General features: G+C 40.9%; 1 protein-coding gene across 3 annotated transcripts in view; it reads right to left on the reverse strand.

Moving 5' to 3' along the window:
* Nucleotides 1-580: 580 nt before the first annotated feature.
* pacrg (PARK2 co-regulated) overlaps nt 581-16019 on the reverse strand; it is a 227923-nt gene continuing 212484 nt past the window's right edge. For all 3 annotated transcript variants that reach the window (XM_086094262.1, XM_086094263.1, XM_086094264.1), the window contains one exon: nt 581-2109. In XM_086094262.1, coding sequence (XP_085950388.1) covers nt 1949-2109 — 161 coding nt within the window. In that variant the 3' untranslated portion in view covers nt 581-1948. The remainder of the gene's footprint in view (nt 2110-16019) is intronic.

Genomic DNA, 16019 nt, shown 5'->3' on the forward strand with positions numbered 1-16019 from the left:
TAAGGCCTTTCAAATGGTTTTGGCATTGAATTGTCCAATGTTTGTGCGGTGGCACTGGCGAATTTTCAATATTTGCTTGCAATTGCTTGTTGTTTACTCATAGACGGCGCTCGATTTTTCGATGTAGTCTGTCGTCTTCACGAGCAAAACCCAAATTTAAAAACTGAGCGCATTTGACAAAAATGACGATTCTTTTTGTGTTGTTTGTGTCTTTTGGCTTGAGAAAGATTGTTTTGCTTGTAGATAGGTTCTCCCTATTTTTCACTTCTAGGAAATCTCCTTTGACATTGTGCAACAGTAGAAAAGAGCGGTCAAGTGCAATTCATGTGAAAGGGGCTGTGGCGTGCGGAGTTGAGAGGAAGTCTCAAGCAAACTGCTGTTTTTATGAGCGCGACTTTGTCTCTCGGAATGCTGAGGGCCGTCATTCCGGACGCTCTTTTTCCAGCATGTTGTGGCAGGCCCCGTCTCCGGCTGGCTTGCGCGAAAGAATGAGCGCAGTTGGACGGGCACAATATGGCAAAAAGCGCATATCGACAGCACATGAATGAAATGAAATCACAATGTTGTCATCGGCGCCAAATGAATGTTAATCAACTTTTTTAATGAAGATTTTGCATTGAGGGTTACCGAGAAAATGTTTATTATGTGGTGATTGCGTAGGTACAAACAATTGATCAAAATCATACATTCATATCCATCAGGTTTTAAATCTGAATTGCAAAAGGTTTTGCGTCTTGGTATGAGAATTGAGTCGAATATTGAGAGAAACTTTTCTGGCAACATGACACCTGGCTGAACGGCTTTACAAAGACTAACAACATATTGCGCATCAAAAGGTTCCACAAATATGGCCAACATGCTAACAAAGTTTTGCCGTGACATTTTTACAATTTCACAAAACACTAACTTGATGTTTTGTACACTCTGCTAATGAAAAAATTGATTTGAATGAAAAATTTCCACTGCACGGTGCCTACTCTGCTCACCATGTACTCTACAGTCATCACTTGCCCTTAGTCTCCTTTTAAATAAACTGCTGCATTATTGCAACATTTGAGTATACAAGGCTAGAAATATGTAATGTAATATGCTAATACGTTAGCTTACCCTGTTGCTGTGCCTTAAAGCTCTGAATGCTGCATTATTATACTCAGTCAGTCTCAACTTTGCTGCAGCACTCTGCCCTTAATCTCCTGAAATAAAATGAAAGAGTCAGTGTAATATTCCACATACATGGCCAGAAGTGACAAACACGCTAACGTTAGATCACACTAATGCTGTGACTTATCTCTGAATGCATTCTTCACAGACTTCACCTTTTCTCGCTGCCCTCAACCTCCTCTTGAGTAAAGTCGAAATAACATTTGAGTGTGCATGGCTAGAAATGACAAATATTGAGAGGTTAGCTAGTTGGAATGCTCCACAGTCGCCACTTTAATGTAGCATTCCGTTTTCCGTCTGTCCTCAATTTCTTCTCGGATAAAAGTAAAGCATCCTTTGTAACGTTTGGGGGAAAATGGCTTAAAAATCATACATGTTAAAGTATGTGCTTGCTGTGCTTTAGCGATGAATGCCGCAGTGTCCACCTTGCTGCAGTGTTCTGTTTTCTTGTTGCCCTTAGTCTCCTCTTGAAAACTAAAATTGTAGCATCATTTTAAACTTAGAGGATAATAGGAAATTTCAAAGAATGCATCTTACCCTGTTGCTGTACCTCACTTGTGGCAGTAGACTCCATAGTCTCCCCTTTGCTGCATCACTCAATTTTCTTTCTCCCCACAATCTCCTCTTGGATAAAATTTGTGTCCAGAGAATTATTAAACAGGAAACCCTATTAGCATGTACTAGCGAATCCTATTTTAAAGTGGAAAATTGATCACCCAAAACCGAGCCGAGCGGGTACAGTGCAGTGGAAAAGTGTCAAACGGCCACACCCCCACCCCCCCTCCTCTCAGTTAATCATGCAGGACTCATAGGTAGGCACCATGTACTTGATGTTGATGAAGGCGTCCTCTCCCCCATAGCGCTCCAACACCTCCAGAGTCTCCTGGATGAGGTCGCCAACATTCTCTCGCTTCTGCTGGCTGTAGTCGATGCCGTCTCCAGAGTTGACTGCGGGACAAGAAAACTGAGCATCCACATTTGGAAAAAACTGATATTAACATAAAAGACAATATCACCTATTATAACAATACCTGGCCCTCGTTCTTATAATTAATGCAGAGCTGATCCCATTCTTTTTTTAACACCCAAGAAGTTGACCCTGCATCAACAAATTGGAGGCTCATTGACCGCACACGTCATTTTGGTGTTTTCTTGGTCATAAACGATGCGACAAGCTGAGATTCACCCCCTAATATTCATCTTCTACTCAACAGATGATAAAAAGCTCGCACATCCATTCCAAAGCGATGCAACACCGCCATCTACAGGGATCTGTTAGTCATTACAGTGGGTTCCAAACCTGAATTTCGGAGACATTTTTCACGACCAATGTTATTTTAGTTAACGAAACTAAAGAAAAAACGGAAAAAAAAATTCCAAAAACAATTTCGTTAAAACAAAAATGCTTTTTAAAAAACAAACACTAACTGAAACTATATTATGCTTACAAAACTAACTATAATTATAACGAAAATGTCCTTTGTTTTAGTCTTTGGTAATTAATTTAATACATGAGCCTTTGGGGATGATTTTAAATGTGATTTTAAGTATATTTATTTAAAGACATTTAAAAGTGTGTTTTCATTTTACCATGGTGTTTATAAATATTGTGCACAAGTAATACCTATTAAAAAAATAAATGAATAAAAAAAACTAATACTAAAACTAAATAAAATTAAACTAAATCTAAGCATTAAAAAACTAAAACAAATAAAAAGTAACAGAACTACCCTGAAAACTAATTAAAACGAACTAAATATAAATAACAAAACTCAAAACGAAATAAAAACTAACTAAAAAGACAATTCCAAAACTATAACAACCCTGTTCACGACTTGACGTATATACACGTGAGTGGCAGTAAACAATTGAACTTGCAGGTGATGAATATACATGTCAACGGCAGTGTTTGGGCTGATGCCGTGTTCTTACAATTTTCATCAATGACAGTGTAATAAAACTGTGATTTAGTTTTGCATATCAAATTAGCAACTGAAAAAAATTTGGGGGGGGGAGTTTTGCGAGTTCACAATGGTATCTGAGCAACAGTGACCGATTGGGAATTAAATTTGGCACAGAAAAATATTTGTCATATTGGGGGGGGGCACATGTGCCGAATGCTGCCGGCGACATGCAGGCACCCCGCCCCTGGATAGCAGCGTTTCCTTTAAATGCAACACTTTCACAACAGCTACAGCTGTAACAAAAGACTTTACTAAGGTTTAAGACCAATTTAAGTGTCAAGGTTTTTGTTAACTCAAACAAGATGGCGTCCCCCCCCTGAAAAGTTGCAGTTTGGATAGATAAACACGCTGTGCTGTGAAAAACACTTATACGTCCATGTTTGTCATTTTTACATTTATGTGATCAAAGTGAGGGGGTTAGGTAAAGTTGAACAGGCCAGTGACGACTCACGTGGCGATCCGGAGTCAAAAGGCCACGCGGTTTCATCTTCCCTCCTCAGCGAAGTCTAATTAGGAGCTGCTCATTTTTCCACAAAACAGGTTTTTCATCTCTGCTCACTTGGGAGCGATATCACTTTTACTACAAAAAAAAAAGGGAGATTAGCATGGAAAAGATGCTTTTGGACGGGGATGAATGACAGCGCGTGTGTGTGTGTGTGTGTGTGTGTGTGTGTGCATTCATCTCCATAGAAACGTCAGTGTTTCTTTTGTTTCGAGGCCCAGCACAGTGGCATGAGAGCATGGCATTTGACTATGCTGATAAGGGCACTGTGAGTGTGTGTGAGTGTGTGTGTGTGTGTGTGTGTGTGTGCTGAAAATGAGAAAATAGTGGTGAGTAGGCTAGGCTGGATACCTCCGGAATGTTTTTCGATAACAAGTTCCCCCAGCGCACTAGAACTCTGTTGCATGTTTAACTTCTGTGTGTGTGTGTGTGTGTGTGCGTATCCCAAGGGAGGGCCGCTTCCTCACTATGTTTTGATTGGCTGGAAGCGGTTGTATCGTGTTCCCGCCCAGCCCATAAACACAATTGACAATGGGTTGGCAAACTTTTGAGCTCAAGGGCTTGATTTCTTAAAATACGTCAAAGCATGTTTCACTGTTGTTTACAAATGATTCATTTAGACAATAAAATAAGCAAACAAATATCAAATTGTTTACATGGCTTAAGTTTCATTATTTACAATAAATCCAGCATACAAAACATTAAAGTCGCTTAAAATTAGGGGTGTTAGGAAAAATCGATTCGGCAATATATCGCGATATTACAGCGAATCGAATCTCGAATCGATTCAATATGCGGCCAAATCGATTTTTAAACATCAATTTTTTTATGTAAATATTCAACAAAACGTCTTATTTAGGCTTAGGATTCACACATTAAGCATGAAAGAATGTTATATTAATGGAACATTAAGGCTTAATATTTTATTTCAGTGCTGTTCAAACATGAAACAGACTGCAACCTGTTATAAGCCTGAATTTTCAGAGAAATAAATACATTTTCACATAAATCTTACAGTGTACATGTACAAGCTTACTGATTTGTACATTTTAAATTTGGGTAAAAATAAATAAAAATCGCAATAATTTATAGATTTGTATCGGGATTAATCGGCGTCGAATCGAATCGTGACCTATGAATCGTGATACAAATCGAATCGCCAGCTACTAGGCAATTCGCACCCCTACTTAAAATAGTCAAATACTTCAATCTTCAGTTCTGTTGTTAGAAGCTTGCGTGTTGTTAGCGTCCACACGGCTAACAGCCGCTAACTGCCGTGTCCTTTCCTTCACATGCCGGGTTGTAGGTGTGCTCCTCTCGGCAGGAGGCCTCATTAAACTCCTCCGCCACTGACTCCCGGCTGACATCAGAGCACCAAATTGAACCCAGCTTGTGCGTTCGGGAGCCATTTAGACGACACAGTAGAAAACGGAGGTGAAGGCTCGTTTTTGTTTATATGACGAAAACAGGAATGGGGAATTTTCTGCCTTTGGAGGTATGGCACTCGGTACACAATCGGGCAGAATGGGAGAATATTTCTTTTTTGTTTCAATCAGTCAGCAAAGGCTTGGTCGTCGGATGTCTCTCAAAGATTATCCTGAGCAATTATCCTCTGGGATGATGTGTTAGGAGTCTTTTTTTCTCTCTCTCGTTGATCTGCTCAGAAAATTGATTGACAATCGGAAATGTGTCAGTATACACATACTGATAAGACGATAGTGACACCAACTACCAGCTAGCTTCGCACATTGTAGCAATTTATGGAGTGAAACAAAACATATTTTCAATTGGAAAATTGTTGAGATGCACATTCTTAATGTATGTATATATTTCCGTAATACATATATTAGGGGTGTGCAAAGTTACTTTGAAGGAAGTACCACGTTTACAGTTCACATTCATATTGTAAAATAACAAGACAATTCCATGCATCAGATCCTCTTTGAAGTGAGCCATATATGATCCTATCAAATTGGAATCCCAATGAATCGAACCGATTTGAATCGTTCCACTTTAAAATCAACTCTCCTTGAATCATATTGCACCTCATGTATCCAGACCTGAATCGATTTGTCGTTTATTGGATGGACGCACACCCCGAGCTACTTACTTTTGCAAACCTGGTTCGTTTTTCAAATGCTATTATCAGTACGTGTAACATTTGTCTTGTAAATCTACGAATCGTCCAATTGTTTTAACAAGCAGAAATTAGAGGAGCATGTCTCGGAACGCTTATTAATCTCACGGTGCTTATTTTTCCACCCGTTTTCTTCTTCTTCATTTTTCAACAACTGGACAAAGTCAAGATCCAGTAAATATTTGTATACAAATACTTATAGGTTGTTATTACAGTATAAACAAAACAATGAAAAATGAAAAATAGTAACTATGGTGGTTAAAGAGCCTTCCTGTGCCCAACTAGTTCAATTTCTATATTCTTCTCGTATGACAACATAAACCAGGAATCCGGTGTAATCAATAATACAATCTCCCACCATGTGAAGAAAAAGGTCTCGTCAGGCGTCCTGCGAGGAAAAGGAACCGGTCGAAAGGATTGTCAGTGACATTTGCGGCGCAAAAGCAGTCGTTTTGTTTTCGTCTTGTGCGATAATCCCCGGGATTTCCCGTGCTTTAGCGCGTCGATGCCGAGGAAGCTTTTGCGTGACATTTGCCCGTTTACTTCACTCCATCGACGAGACGCATCAAAGCAAAGGTCTTTGGGAACGGAGGAAAAGCAAAAGTCCAGGCGGTGTGGTGTGAACATATTATTATAATATTTGATGATAGGTTGAATCCTGTGTTTTGCCATTTTCCATTCATCTTCAGCTAAACACTTCCGAACTCATTTTACGGCGGAGTTCCGTAACCCAAATTTCGACTTAAGTCGTATTTCCTCGTTAAAGTCGAAATTTACAAAAATTTTAAAATACATATTTGTGCGACCGGGAAGACGCCGGAAGCAATATTTCGCGTTTCCGCATGGGCATTCATTGCTGACGGACGGCAGAGCGCAGCTAATTCAAGCGTGACTCGCCTGTTGGCGAGCCGACCGGCTGATGGACGTCCGTTGCTGAAGGCAACAACTTTAAAATGGCGTGATTACTGTGGGAAATTAACAAAAAAGACGGCGCTACGTACGAGGCACAGGCGCCGTAAAGTCAAAACGACGTAGCTCGAGGACTCCCCCTGTAGTTTTTCGAGGCAAAGCAGTGGAATGTTTTAAAAGGGCCAAGTCAATCACCTGACCCAAAACCGATTGAGCATGCAGTTCATTCAGTTGCTTGAGACAAAAGTGAAGGAAAAATGTCCCAAGACCAAACAGGAAGTGAAAACAATTGCAGTAGAGTGGCCAGGGATGAAATCCAGTATCTGCTGATGTCTATGCGTCGTTTGCGACCAAGTATTAAAAAGGGAAAGTTTGATTGATGACTGTTAATTTGTCCATTATGTTTATTTTTTTATTGTATTTATTTTTTTCATAAGAGATCTCAGTATTGTTCATTCGGTAATTTTACCGATTTGACATGTCATCATCATTGCTCTCTTTTTTTTTTTGTATGTGGGGGAGCATGTGCATGTGCGTGTGCATGTGCATGTGTGCGTGCGTGTGAGTGTGTACTCATGAGTTCACCTAAAACCTATTAAAAATCCCAAACCGTTCACCTAAACCGAATACTTCAGAATCCAGCTAGAGTCGTGAGGTTGTCAGGAGACCCGAGGAAGGATCAAAGAAAAGAAAGGAAAGTGAAATCCAGCACCGACCAGACATGACCTACTACCCACCGGGTTGTCCATTATGTTTAAAATTTACTGCCCATTAAAAAAAAAAATCAATAAAAAACAAACATATGCACATATTTGAGTTATTTTTCTTAAAATGCCAATTTTGTCATCCATTTGCAATTTAGTGCATGTAGCCCTCCATCATTGAAGTTGCCCATCCCTGCTCTTCTGCCCGTGACGAAACGACCGGGGTTTGCTAGTCACGTGCGCTTCTCCTCCAAAGCGCTCAGGTGACACACACGCCGCACAGGATTTGGCCAGTTCAGCTCCGAATTCCCGAGCCGATTCAGCCGTTGTTTCTAATCAACTTAGCCTCGACTGTGGAAGTTGTGGCTGAAAGCGGCTTAGGGCGGGAGGCCTCCTTACACAATAGCGTCTTTGATAACGCAGAGAGCGGGCCGACTGCCGAGAGCACTGGTGCATTTTTGCTCGGGGTTCGGTCTCGCAATAGAGGAATGCAGATTGCGAGCGGACGGACGAGTCGGGAGTTCCAGGAATACTCTGAGCGGGAGGCGGGTTTGGCCCGGGGACAGCACTTGTGTTCTTATCGCCAAAACACACAGTGATAACTCGGCATGTCTGTGCAAGGCTCAAGTCGTGCTGGTTTCGTTTGAATGTATTTATTATTATTATTATTATTATTATTGTGGGAACGCTGAATTCACGCCTCACGCGGTATGTGTCATCTGATTCCACATTACTTGCAGTATTGGCACAATTTAACGTTAAATATCAACTTTCCCTTATTCGTTTTCAATGGGACAGACATTGAACTTCTTCCAAGTATCACTTTCCACGCCCACTTCCATGCATATAACTTATCATCGATACCAGGTGACCGATATTGCTCAGTGGCGCAGTTGGTAAAGTGCATTGTCCAGTAACCAGGAAGTCATCATTTCATAATTTATCTCTCAATTGACTTCATAAGCATTCCACATGCATTCGAATCTTAGCATTCAGCTATTAGCATTTAGCATTGTGGCAATTGTGTAAATACAGGCTTAAAAATCAATCAGGGCACTTTCTTGATCCTGTAAAGGATAATTAAGGAAATGAATTATTGAGCTTTAATTTCCTGAAATTCCTTTTTTTTCTCCGTTATATTTCCAATATTGTATGTCAAAAAGCCTTTTAAAAAATATATATCGGTACTTACTATAGTGGGTGGTGACTGGTGAGAAAAACAATTTATTTGAGCTTATAAAACACTTTGTGAATGTTTTCAAGTGATTCACTGTGAGATATTGTTGATTCATGCCAGATCCAGGATTGAATTAAAGCACATCAAAAAAGCAAAACAGATGTGAGCGTGTTTCAAAGGTGGGCGGGCGCGCTTCAAAATCCAGCAGGGGAGCGGGTGGAACGCTGAATGGACAAAACAGTCCTGAGCAGAACTTGACTTAAGAGTTGAATTGGTCCTAAACGTGCTCGTATAACAAATCAAATTTGCCATTGAAATGGAATTGAAATCAAATGCCATGAATTTGTTACACCAACAAAATATTTCTAACATGTTTTAATAAGGAATAAAATATACAAATGTACTTTATATAAAACTGAAAAATCTAAATGAAAATATAGTAATATAAAATAATTACAGGTACAACGATAATTGGACCAGTCGATTATCAACTCAAACGATCATTATATTGATAACGATTGACTGTTTAGCGACCTTGTTTAATAAAAAATAATAATTTGCCTTTTAAAAGATTTCTGTAATCCTCCATGAAAGCAGACTCAAGACATTTGTAAACATCAGCGAGAAAAATGAGTCGAGTAACTCATAAAGTATGTATATCAAATCAATATTCCCCATTGAAATGAATTTAAATTAATCGATTCCAGGCGCCACGATTTTTGTTACACGTTTTTACTTTCAAGAAAATAGCACTGTAGAACAAAAGAGAATCCACTGAACATGTTATCGGTCAACAACAATTGTTCAACTACTGTCGAAATCAATCAAGAATTGGACTCCTTCCTGAATCGTTACACTACATTATTTTTTTTTTTTTACAGAATTCACACTTGCTCCCAGCTGCTAGCATCTGGAAGGGATAGCAGCTAGCACAACACGGGCGAAAACAACCATCCAAGGTCAACAGACCAAAAAAAAAAAAAAAAAAAGCAGTTAGACCCTCGCTTCACAGAGAGAGAGAGAAAAAAGCGGAGAGTTGTAACTGGTAAGGGAAGGTATCACTGTGCAGGGCCTGCTGTGCGCTTGTCGCGGTGAGGGGTTGACGGTAGCATTGGAGGGCACATGTGTTCAACAGCAGGCATCTAATTGAAAGGACCTCGCAGTCGGGGAGCAGGCAGACCTTTCATGCGCACTCACAAAAAGTATGACCAGTGCGTATTATGGCGCGTGGTTTTGTCCATGTAAAGGTGTGACGTTGCGCGTGTAATACAAAGGCACACAAAAGGTTTATTGCATAGTAAGCCGATTATTTGCTTGGTTGCTACAACAATAACAAAAGACTAAAATTATAATGACAAGTGTCAATTGTTACAAAAAATATTTACAGCATGTGGTGAGCTCAGAACGAAGTAAAACAAAAAGGCTTTCACTGCCAACCGCAGTTTATTAATCCTACTTCTAAGCGGTGGCCATCTTGTGACCGTTCACGCTTACACAAGTGTAACCTTCGCCGCGGGTCACTGATCCCATTTTCCACGTTCACACCACATGATTGCGGCAGCGTTTCCGACTGAAAGTTGCCGGCGAAAGTTGCAGTGGAGTGCCCAGGAGGATTTGAACGTGTCAGTGTCGGGAAGAAGAAACGCGGCCTCAAAAGTGTGTGGATAAACAACAGGATCAGGCTGCTACGCTCCCATCGATCCGCCCCCCGCAGGCCCACTCGTCAACATGGCTACTAGGGAATTGAATTCCAATTTACCATTTCTGAAAGCACATCTTTGGCTGACTACTGTTGAGAATTCCAAAACTACAAGTAGGAATGAAGCATCTAAAACTCATATTGCTATTCAATCAACGCATCAGGATTCAGTAGATTGACAGCAAGATAATTTGGCACATTTTAGTCATAAATTATATAGATAGGTAGATAGCTAGCTAGCTAGCTAGATAGATAGATAGATAGATAGATAGATAGATAGATAGATAGATAGATAGATAGATAGATAGATAGATAGATAGATAGATAGATAGATAGATAGATAGATGGATAGATTAACGAACCAGGATTTAGTAGATTGACAGAAAGATAATTTGGCACATTTTAGACATAGTTTATATAGATAGGTAGATAGCTACATAGCTAGCTTGACAGCTAAATAGCTACTTATGTAGCTAAATAGATAGCTAGACAGCTAAATGAATTCTTAGGTAAGTAGGTGTAGTAGGTAGGTAGATAGAAAGATAGATAGATAGAGGACGTCTGCCACTTTGGTTTGAAGCTTCATTTTTAGGGTCCATTGGTTGTTGATTAATGTGAAAACAATACACAGCTAACAATGGTCTTTCGACGTCCCTCCCGAGCCCGGGAGGGTGGGGGGTCGCGTTGTGTCAACGCTGTCAGGTGTGAGTCGATGCCGTCAGATGCGATCTCATTACGCCAGCTTACCTCAAGGTTAGCAATGGGCTGCGGGCGAAGCACAAAATCAATTGGCACACGAGGGGGGGGGGGGGGGGGGCAGGCGCTAAAGGCCACTGCTGTGTTGCCATTGTGCGCACCCCCTGGACACAAGCCGAACAAACGTTTGGTGCGTCAGCGGTTAATGCAGACATATTTACAAGACTCGTGGATAGAGTGCTGCCAAATGACTGCAAATGAATGTACTGATATCCACAAATAATAAAATATAGCTTCAGTGATTCTATGATTGGGATTCACAGCATAGTAGGTCTTCATATTGTACCGTAACCGTATTGATAGCATCCCAACATTCCTAATTTCCAGGTCCTCACACAGCCTTTTCCATTGGCAAATCCTCGGAATAATCACAATTTGACCCTGTTTTCCGGATACACTGAAGTGCGTAGGCAAAAAAGCAATTTCATCACCCATCTGTCTAGGATAGTTGCTTCCAATTGGAGATCATTTGGGTGAATTCTCTAGTAGCACTTTGTCCAAGTACAAACTCCGGGAATTTGGCCAGAATGGTTGCTTCAAACCAAAATAGCTAGTTTAGATTTAGGCAAGTATCTTTTTCCTAAGTCCTGTTACGATAGACGTAGCCAACCAATTTTGTGTCAATCAGTCAAAATGGTCACAGGGGCTATTTAAAAAAAAAAAAAACTTTCCAGGGAACGCTAGCTTTGGCAAGTCACGTTTTCTGCCAATACATACAGTTTCACTATGGCATCTGTGCTGACATGTTTTCAGGCATGTCAAGGCGATTATTGCATTGGAGGGAAAAAAAACAAAAACGGGTCAAGTTTGACGGGTTTTAAGTGTTAACCAAGGCCACTAAGAGACACGCATGGCCTAGAAAAAAGAAATTCAGCGAATGGGATGAAGGTTCCAGAAGGACCTCAGACGACACCTGCAAAGAAATGCAGAAAACAGATGGCGCAAAGAAGACTTGACCCCGACGAAAGAAGGCTTGGAACGGAGTCCAAGGCGCTCGTCATGGTCGTGGCGGGGTACGTCTCGCCAAACAATCACGCTGCTCATCTTGGAAAAACTGACCGAGGAAGACAAAGAGGAGCCGGCGGAGTGACGCAAACCTGCCGAGCGATTCCGTTGGACGGATGATTGAAAGTGACGCTTGCGTTTAAATTAAAGTGGAGCGCCGATGTCGACCTTGAGCGAGGTCGGCATCTTCGTGCTTCTTGTAAGATTTAGTTCCTTGTGTTCCCAAATTGAGGTTAAGGTTGAAGTTAGGGTTTGGAAATCTAGATTTTTACGTTTTTGTTTTAATGATATTGCCTAGATTTGTTTAAAAAAAAAATAAATTTGTGAATACATTGCCTTGTCCTCGTGAATCCACTGGCTGACGGTTCATTTGCACTTTCTCTTTCCCGATGGGGTTCATGTAAAAGATGTGTCAGAAAAATTCCAGGACTCGTGTCACAAAAGATTTCAAACCAAAAGTTCTCCCCTTAGACGTGGGCCAGATGATCAACCAGCACATCTTCCAAGACATCCTATGGTGTGTGACTCGTTTAGTGTATGAGAAACACTGCCCTGAGCACCTGACAGTTCCTGTTTCAGAGGGACATCGATGATGTCTCTTGACCCTGTCCAGGATTTTTTTTAAGTACCAAATGTTGGAGTTAAGGTTAAGGCTCAGATTAGGTTGGGGTGTGGTTAGCATTAGAGGGATATCGTTATTGGTAGAACACAAGGGCGGCATGACTCAGTGGTAGAGTGGTTGTTATGACTCTTTCAAAGTGTCCTTTGCAAGATACTGAACTTCCAATTGCTGGAAAATGAGGAAACAGTATTAAAGCGTTTTTTGGTGTACCTAAGATAAAAAAAGCATTAAACAAGTGAAAGCACATTTGCAATTGTGGTTTATGTGAAATTAGTTAGCACACATTTAAGTCCAAGTGGGACGCCGAGTGTCCTCACACTTCTTTTCAAAGTCATTTGAGTAACGGGACGGCGGGGAACATCAAAGCAAAGAGGTTCGCTGCTTTAACTTCTCACACACTTTCAAAACGATGTCATTACAGCACACTCGCTCTCTCTCGCGTGCACACACACACACGCACGCACGCACGCACGCACGCACGCACGCACGCACGCACGCACGCACGCACACAGTTACGTCCATTGGCAGAGATGGGTCTTGTGCCCGGCTAATAAAATCACTTAAGTCTCCATAACCACTTTAGCCTTGGAGGCTACTGTTTGCACGCACACACGCACACACAAACACACGCACACATAGCCCATCCCTTCCATTAGCCTAATGAAGTGGCTTTAAGATGGATGAAATGACATCACAGCTACCAATCACCATTCCACTCCTAATAAAAAAAATAAAAAAAAACTCTTCCTCTAAAAGCTGCCCCCCCCCCCATCCATGACTCTCTGCAGCAAATGGCCGATGACTATTCCAGACGCACGCCACCCTCCCCACCCTTCAAAAAGACTTTTATTGGTCTGGTTATTTATCCCTGTAATGCAATTGGCTGGAGTGGATGCCTATGGAGGCGCAGGGCTACTAAATCATAGCAGGCAGAGAAGGGAAGGGGGTGGGGCTTCAGGGAGAGGGGTATCAGTGTGATTACAACAAGTTGCGTTCAACAATGACACAAAAAGGCGCCGTCTGCATTTAGAGCAGGAAGCATTCACACACATCAGGTATGTGCACAAGCAAATACATTTTCCATATTCGGCCATTGGAATAATTACAAGCGTCCAAGGAAAGGAAATTGTAGCATTTAAGGTGTTTTTTTAGGTGGAAATGGACACCAATGTCTCACTATGGACCTTTTCCCAATGTTTATATGCAGTGGGCTTCGGGGTATTTCTGAGTTGCAAGAAAAGGATTGACTACTACTTAGTTGAACCAAAAAGGATGACATACATTTGTTGCGCCACCAGATATATTTCAAAGGGTATCCCACCCCCCCAAAAAAAAAAGAGACCAGGCCATGTTTATCTATAAAATTCATCCTATCTTCACTCTCTGCTCACCAGACATACCACCACCCCACTCTCTGTTCTAGCAATTTTAGTAACCTCTTCCTTCCCAAAGTTCACACAACTTTTGGTCGACTGTCTTCAATTTTCTGCTCCAGACATTCTGCAATAATACAACTAATGTGATTCATGTCAATATCATCATTTAAAAGATAGCGAGGGATACCGGACATGATCCTTGCACCTGTTTTTAGCCTTTTATTCATAATGTGCTATGATGTACTATATTTGTAAATATGCAGCTATGCTATGCAAATATGTACCGATATTACATTATGCAAATATGTAACTAGATCACATTGCACGGTTTGTTATTGTTTTAGCCGTTTTAATCTGCTGTCTACAGACAGGTCAGCATTGGAAATGAGAATCAGTTCTTAATTGCAAAAGGTTAAATAAATACAAATCAAAAACATCCGCGGAACAAAAACACTGATTACTAAGAAAGTGCCACAATAATCATGTAAACCGTGACTAATATGGAACAAATTAAAAACCCTTTTCACACTGCACTCGCTTATTGAGGTTGTGTTGACAACGGCGATCCAGTGGTCATCATGCCCATATTTGGAAGTGCTGACGTAGCAGCCAACTTAACTTAATTGCTCACTTTGCGTGTTCTGTCTCCCGTCAAAGCAATTTCCCTAAAGCCCGTATCTGAGTGAGCGGCGCGGGCTTGCGAGGGTGCGCGCACATCGGGAGTGTTGTTTTTTTTCAACCGGCTTCATTCACTCTCTCAAACCCTTTTTTTTTTTGTCACAGAGAAATTAGGAACATGTTCAAACGTTGACTGTCAAATTGGCTTGCATGCTTATTGTTTTGATTATAGTCCACCTTAGCTGTATGGGGGCGAGTCTCTTAAAATGACTTTACATTGTGTAAGCTAACATTGTTTTCATAGTGCATGTATACACTAGGGGTGTGATGTACATGCATTTTTTTTATTTATTTTTTTACAATTTTGAAGCTTCATACATTTTGTGATTTTTTTTCATTCAAATTTGGCAGGGTTATTAACAAGACTTTCCTGTGTGGTGTATCAAAATTCACATGACATATTTATATATAAAAAAAAAAAATCAAAAAACTTGTAAGTAAGATCCCTTGTAAGTGGAATTACCACTGTAAGAATAATAATTAATGGCAATAACACAATAATAATAATAACAATCATATGAGGCAGACCGACTGCTGTTCAGAGGTCATTCTTATTTAAGCCCACCCTGCAGTGGTACACAAGGGTGTTTATGGCTGCAAGGACAGGCATCCATAAATAGTCAGTGTGTTTTACAGGCGGCGGCACGGCCCGAGGGCCCGTCAAGGTTTACGAGAACCCGGAGCCTTTAAAAGAGGGGTGTTTAAGTGTTCCATTTACATAAAGAAGGCCGACGTGTGCGACTGTAGCTCAAATGGGGACCGCGACGCCGAACGTGGATGAGCCCAATGCCTTCATGTAGTTCAAATATGTGCATCGCCACTGAATATTTGCATGATCAAATTTAGATTAATTTCATTTGACAGTATTTTGTTTGTTTGTTTTTTGATGATAAAATAGCAGTTAGTGACCTCAATTTAAATCTATTCATTTGCTTTTGATTGACACTGACAGGTTGTCTAACTTAACACAGCTCCCTACCAGCTGAATACATTATCAAATGTATTTGCAACCTGTGAAATGCTTAATTATGCAGCGATGCAGCTCAGTTGACACAAACGTCTTACACTTAACACCTGTTAAACCTAATTTATTTAATAGCATTATATTTATCATCATTTTCGTGAACAAAGTACGTCGATATGGATCTCCTGCGCTTATTAGTATTAACAGTTACAGGAGGCTAACTGTGTGTGTGTGGGAGGCGGAGCTTGCAAAGTGCTGGTACAGCAGTAGCACATTTGTCGTTTGTCAGGCACAAAAACACACACGTGCGCACACGCGCCGTCAGCAGCCGTCCGGCATCACACATACTGACTCATTATACGCCG

This window comes from Leptonotus elevatus, chromosome 14, assembly GCF_054856555.1.
Source record: "Leptonotus elevatus isolate MCC_2025b chromosome 14, RoL_Lele_1.0, whole genome shotgun sequence".
NCBI lineage: Eukaryota > Metazoa > Chordata > Actinopteri > Syngnathiformes > Syngnathidae > Leptonotus > Leptonotus elevatus.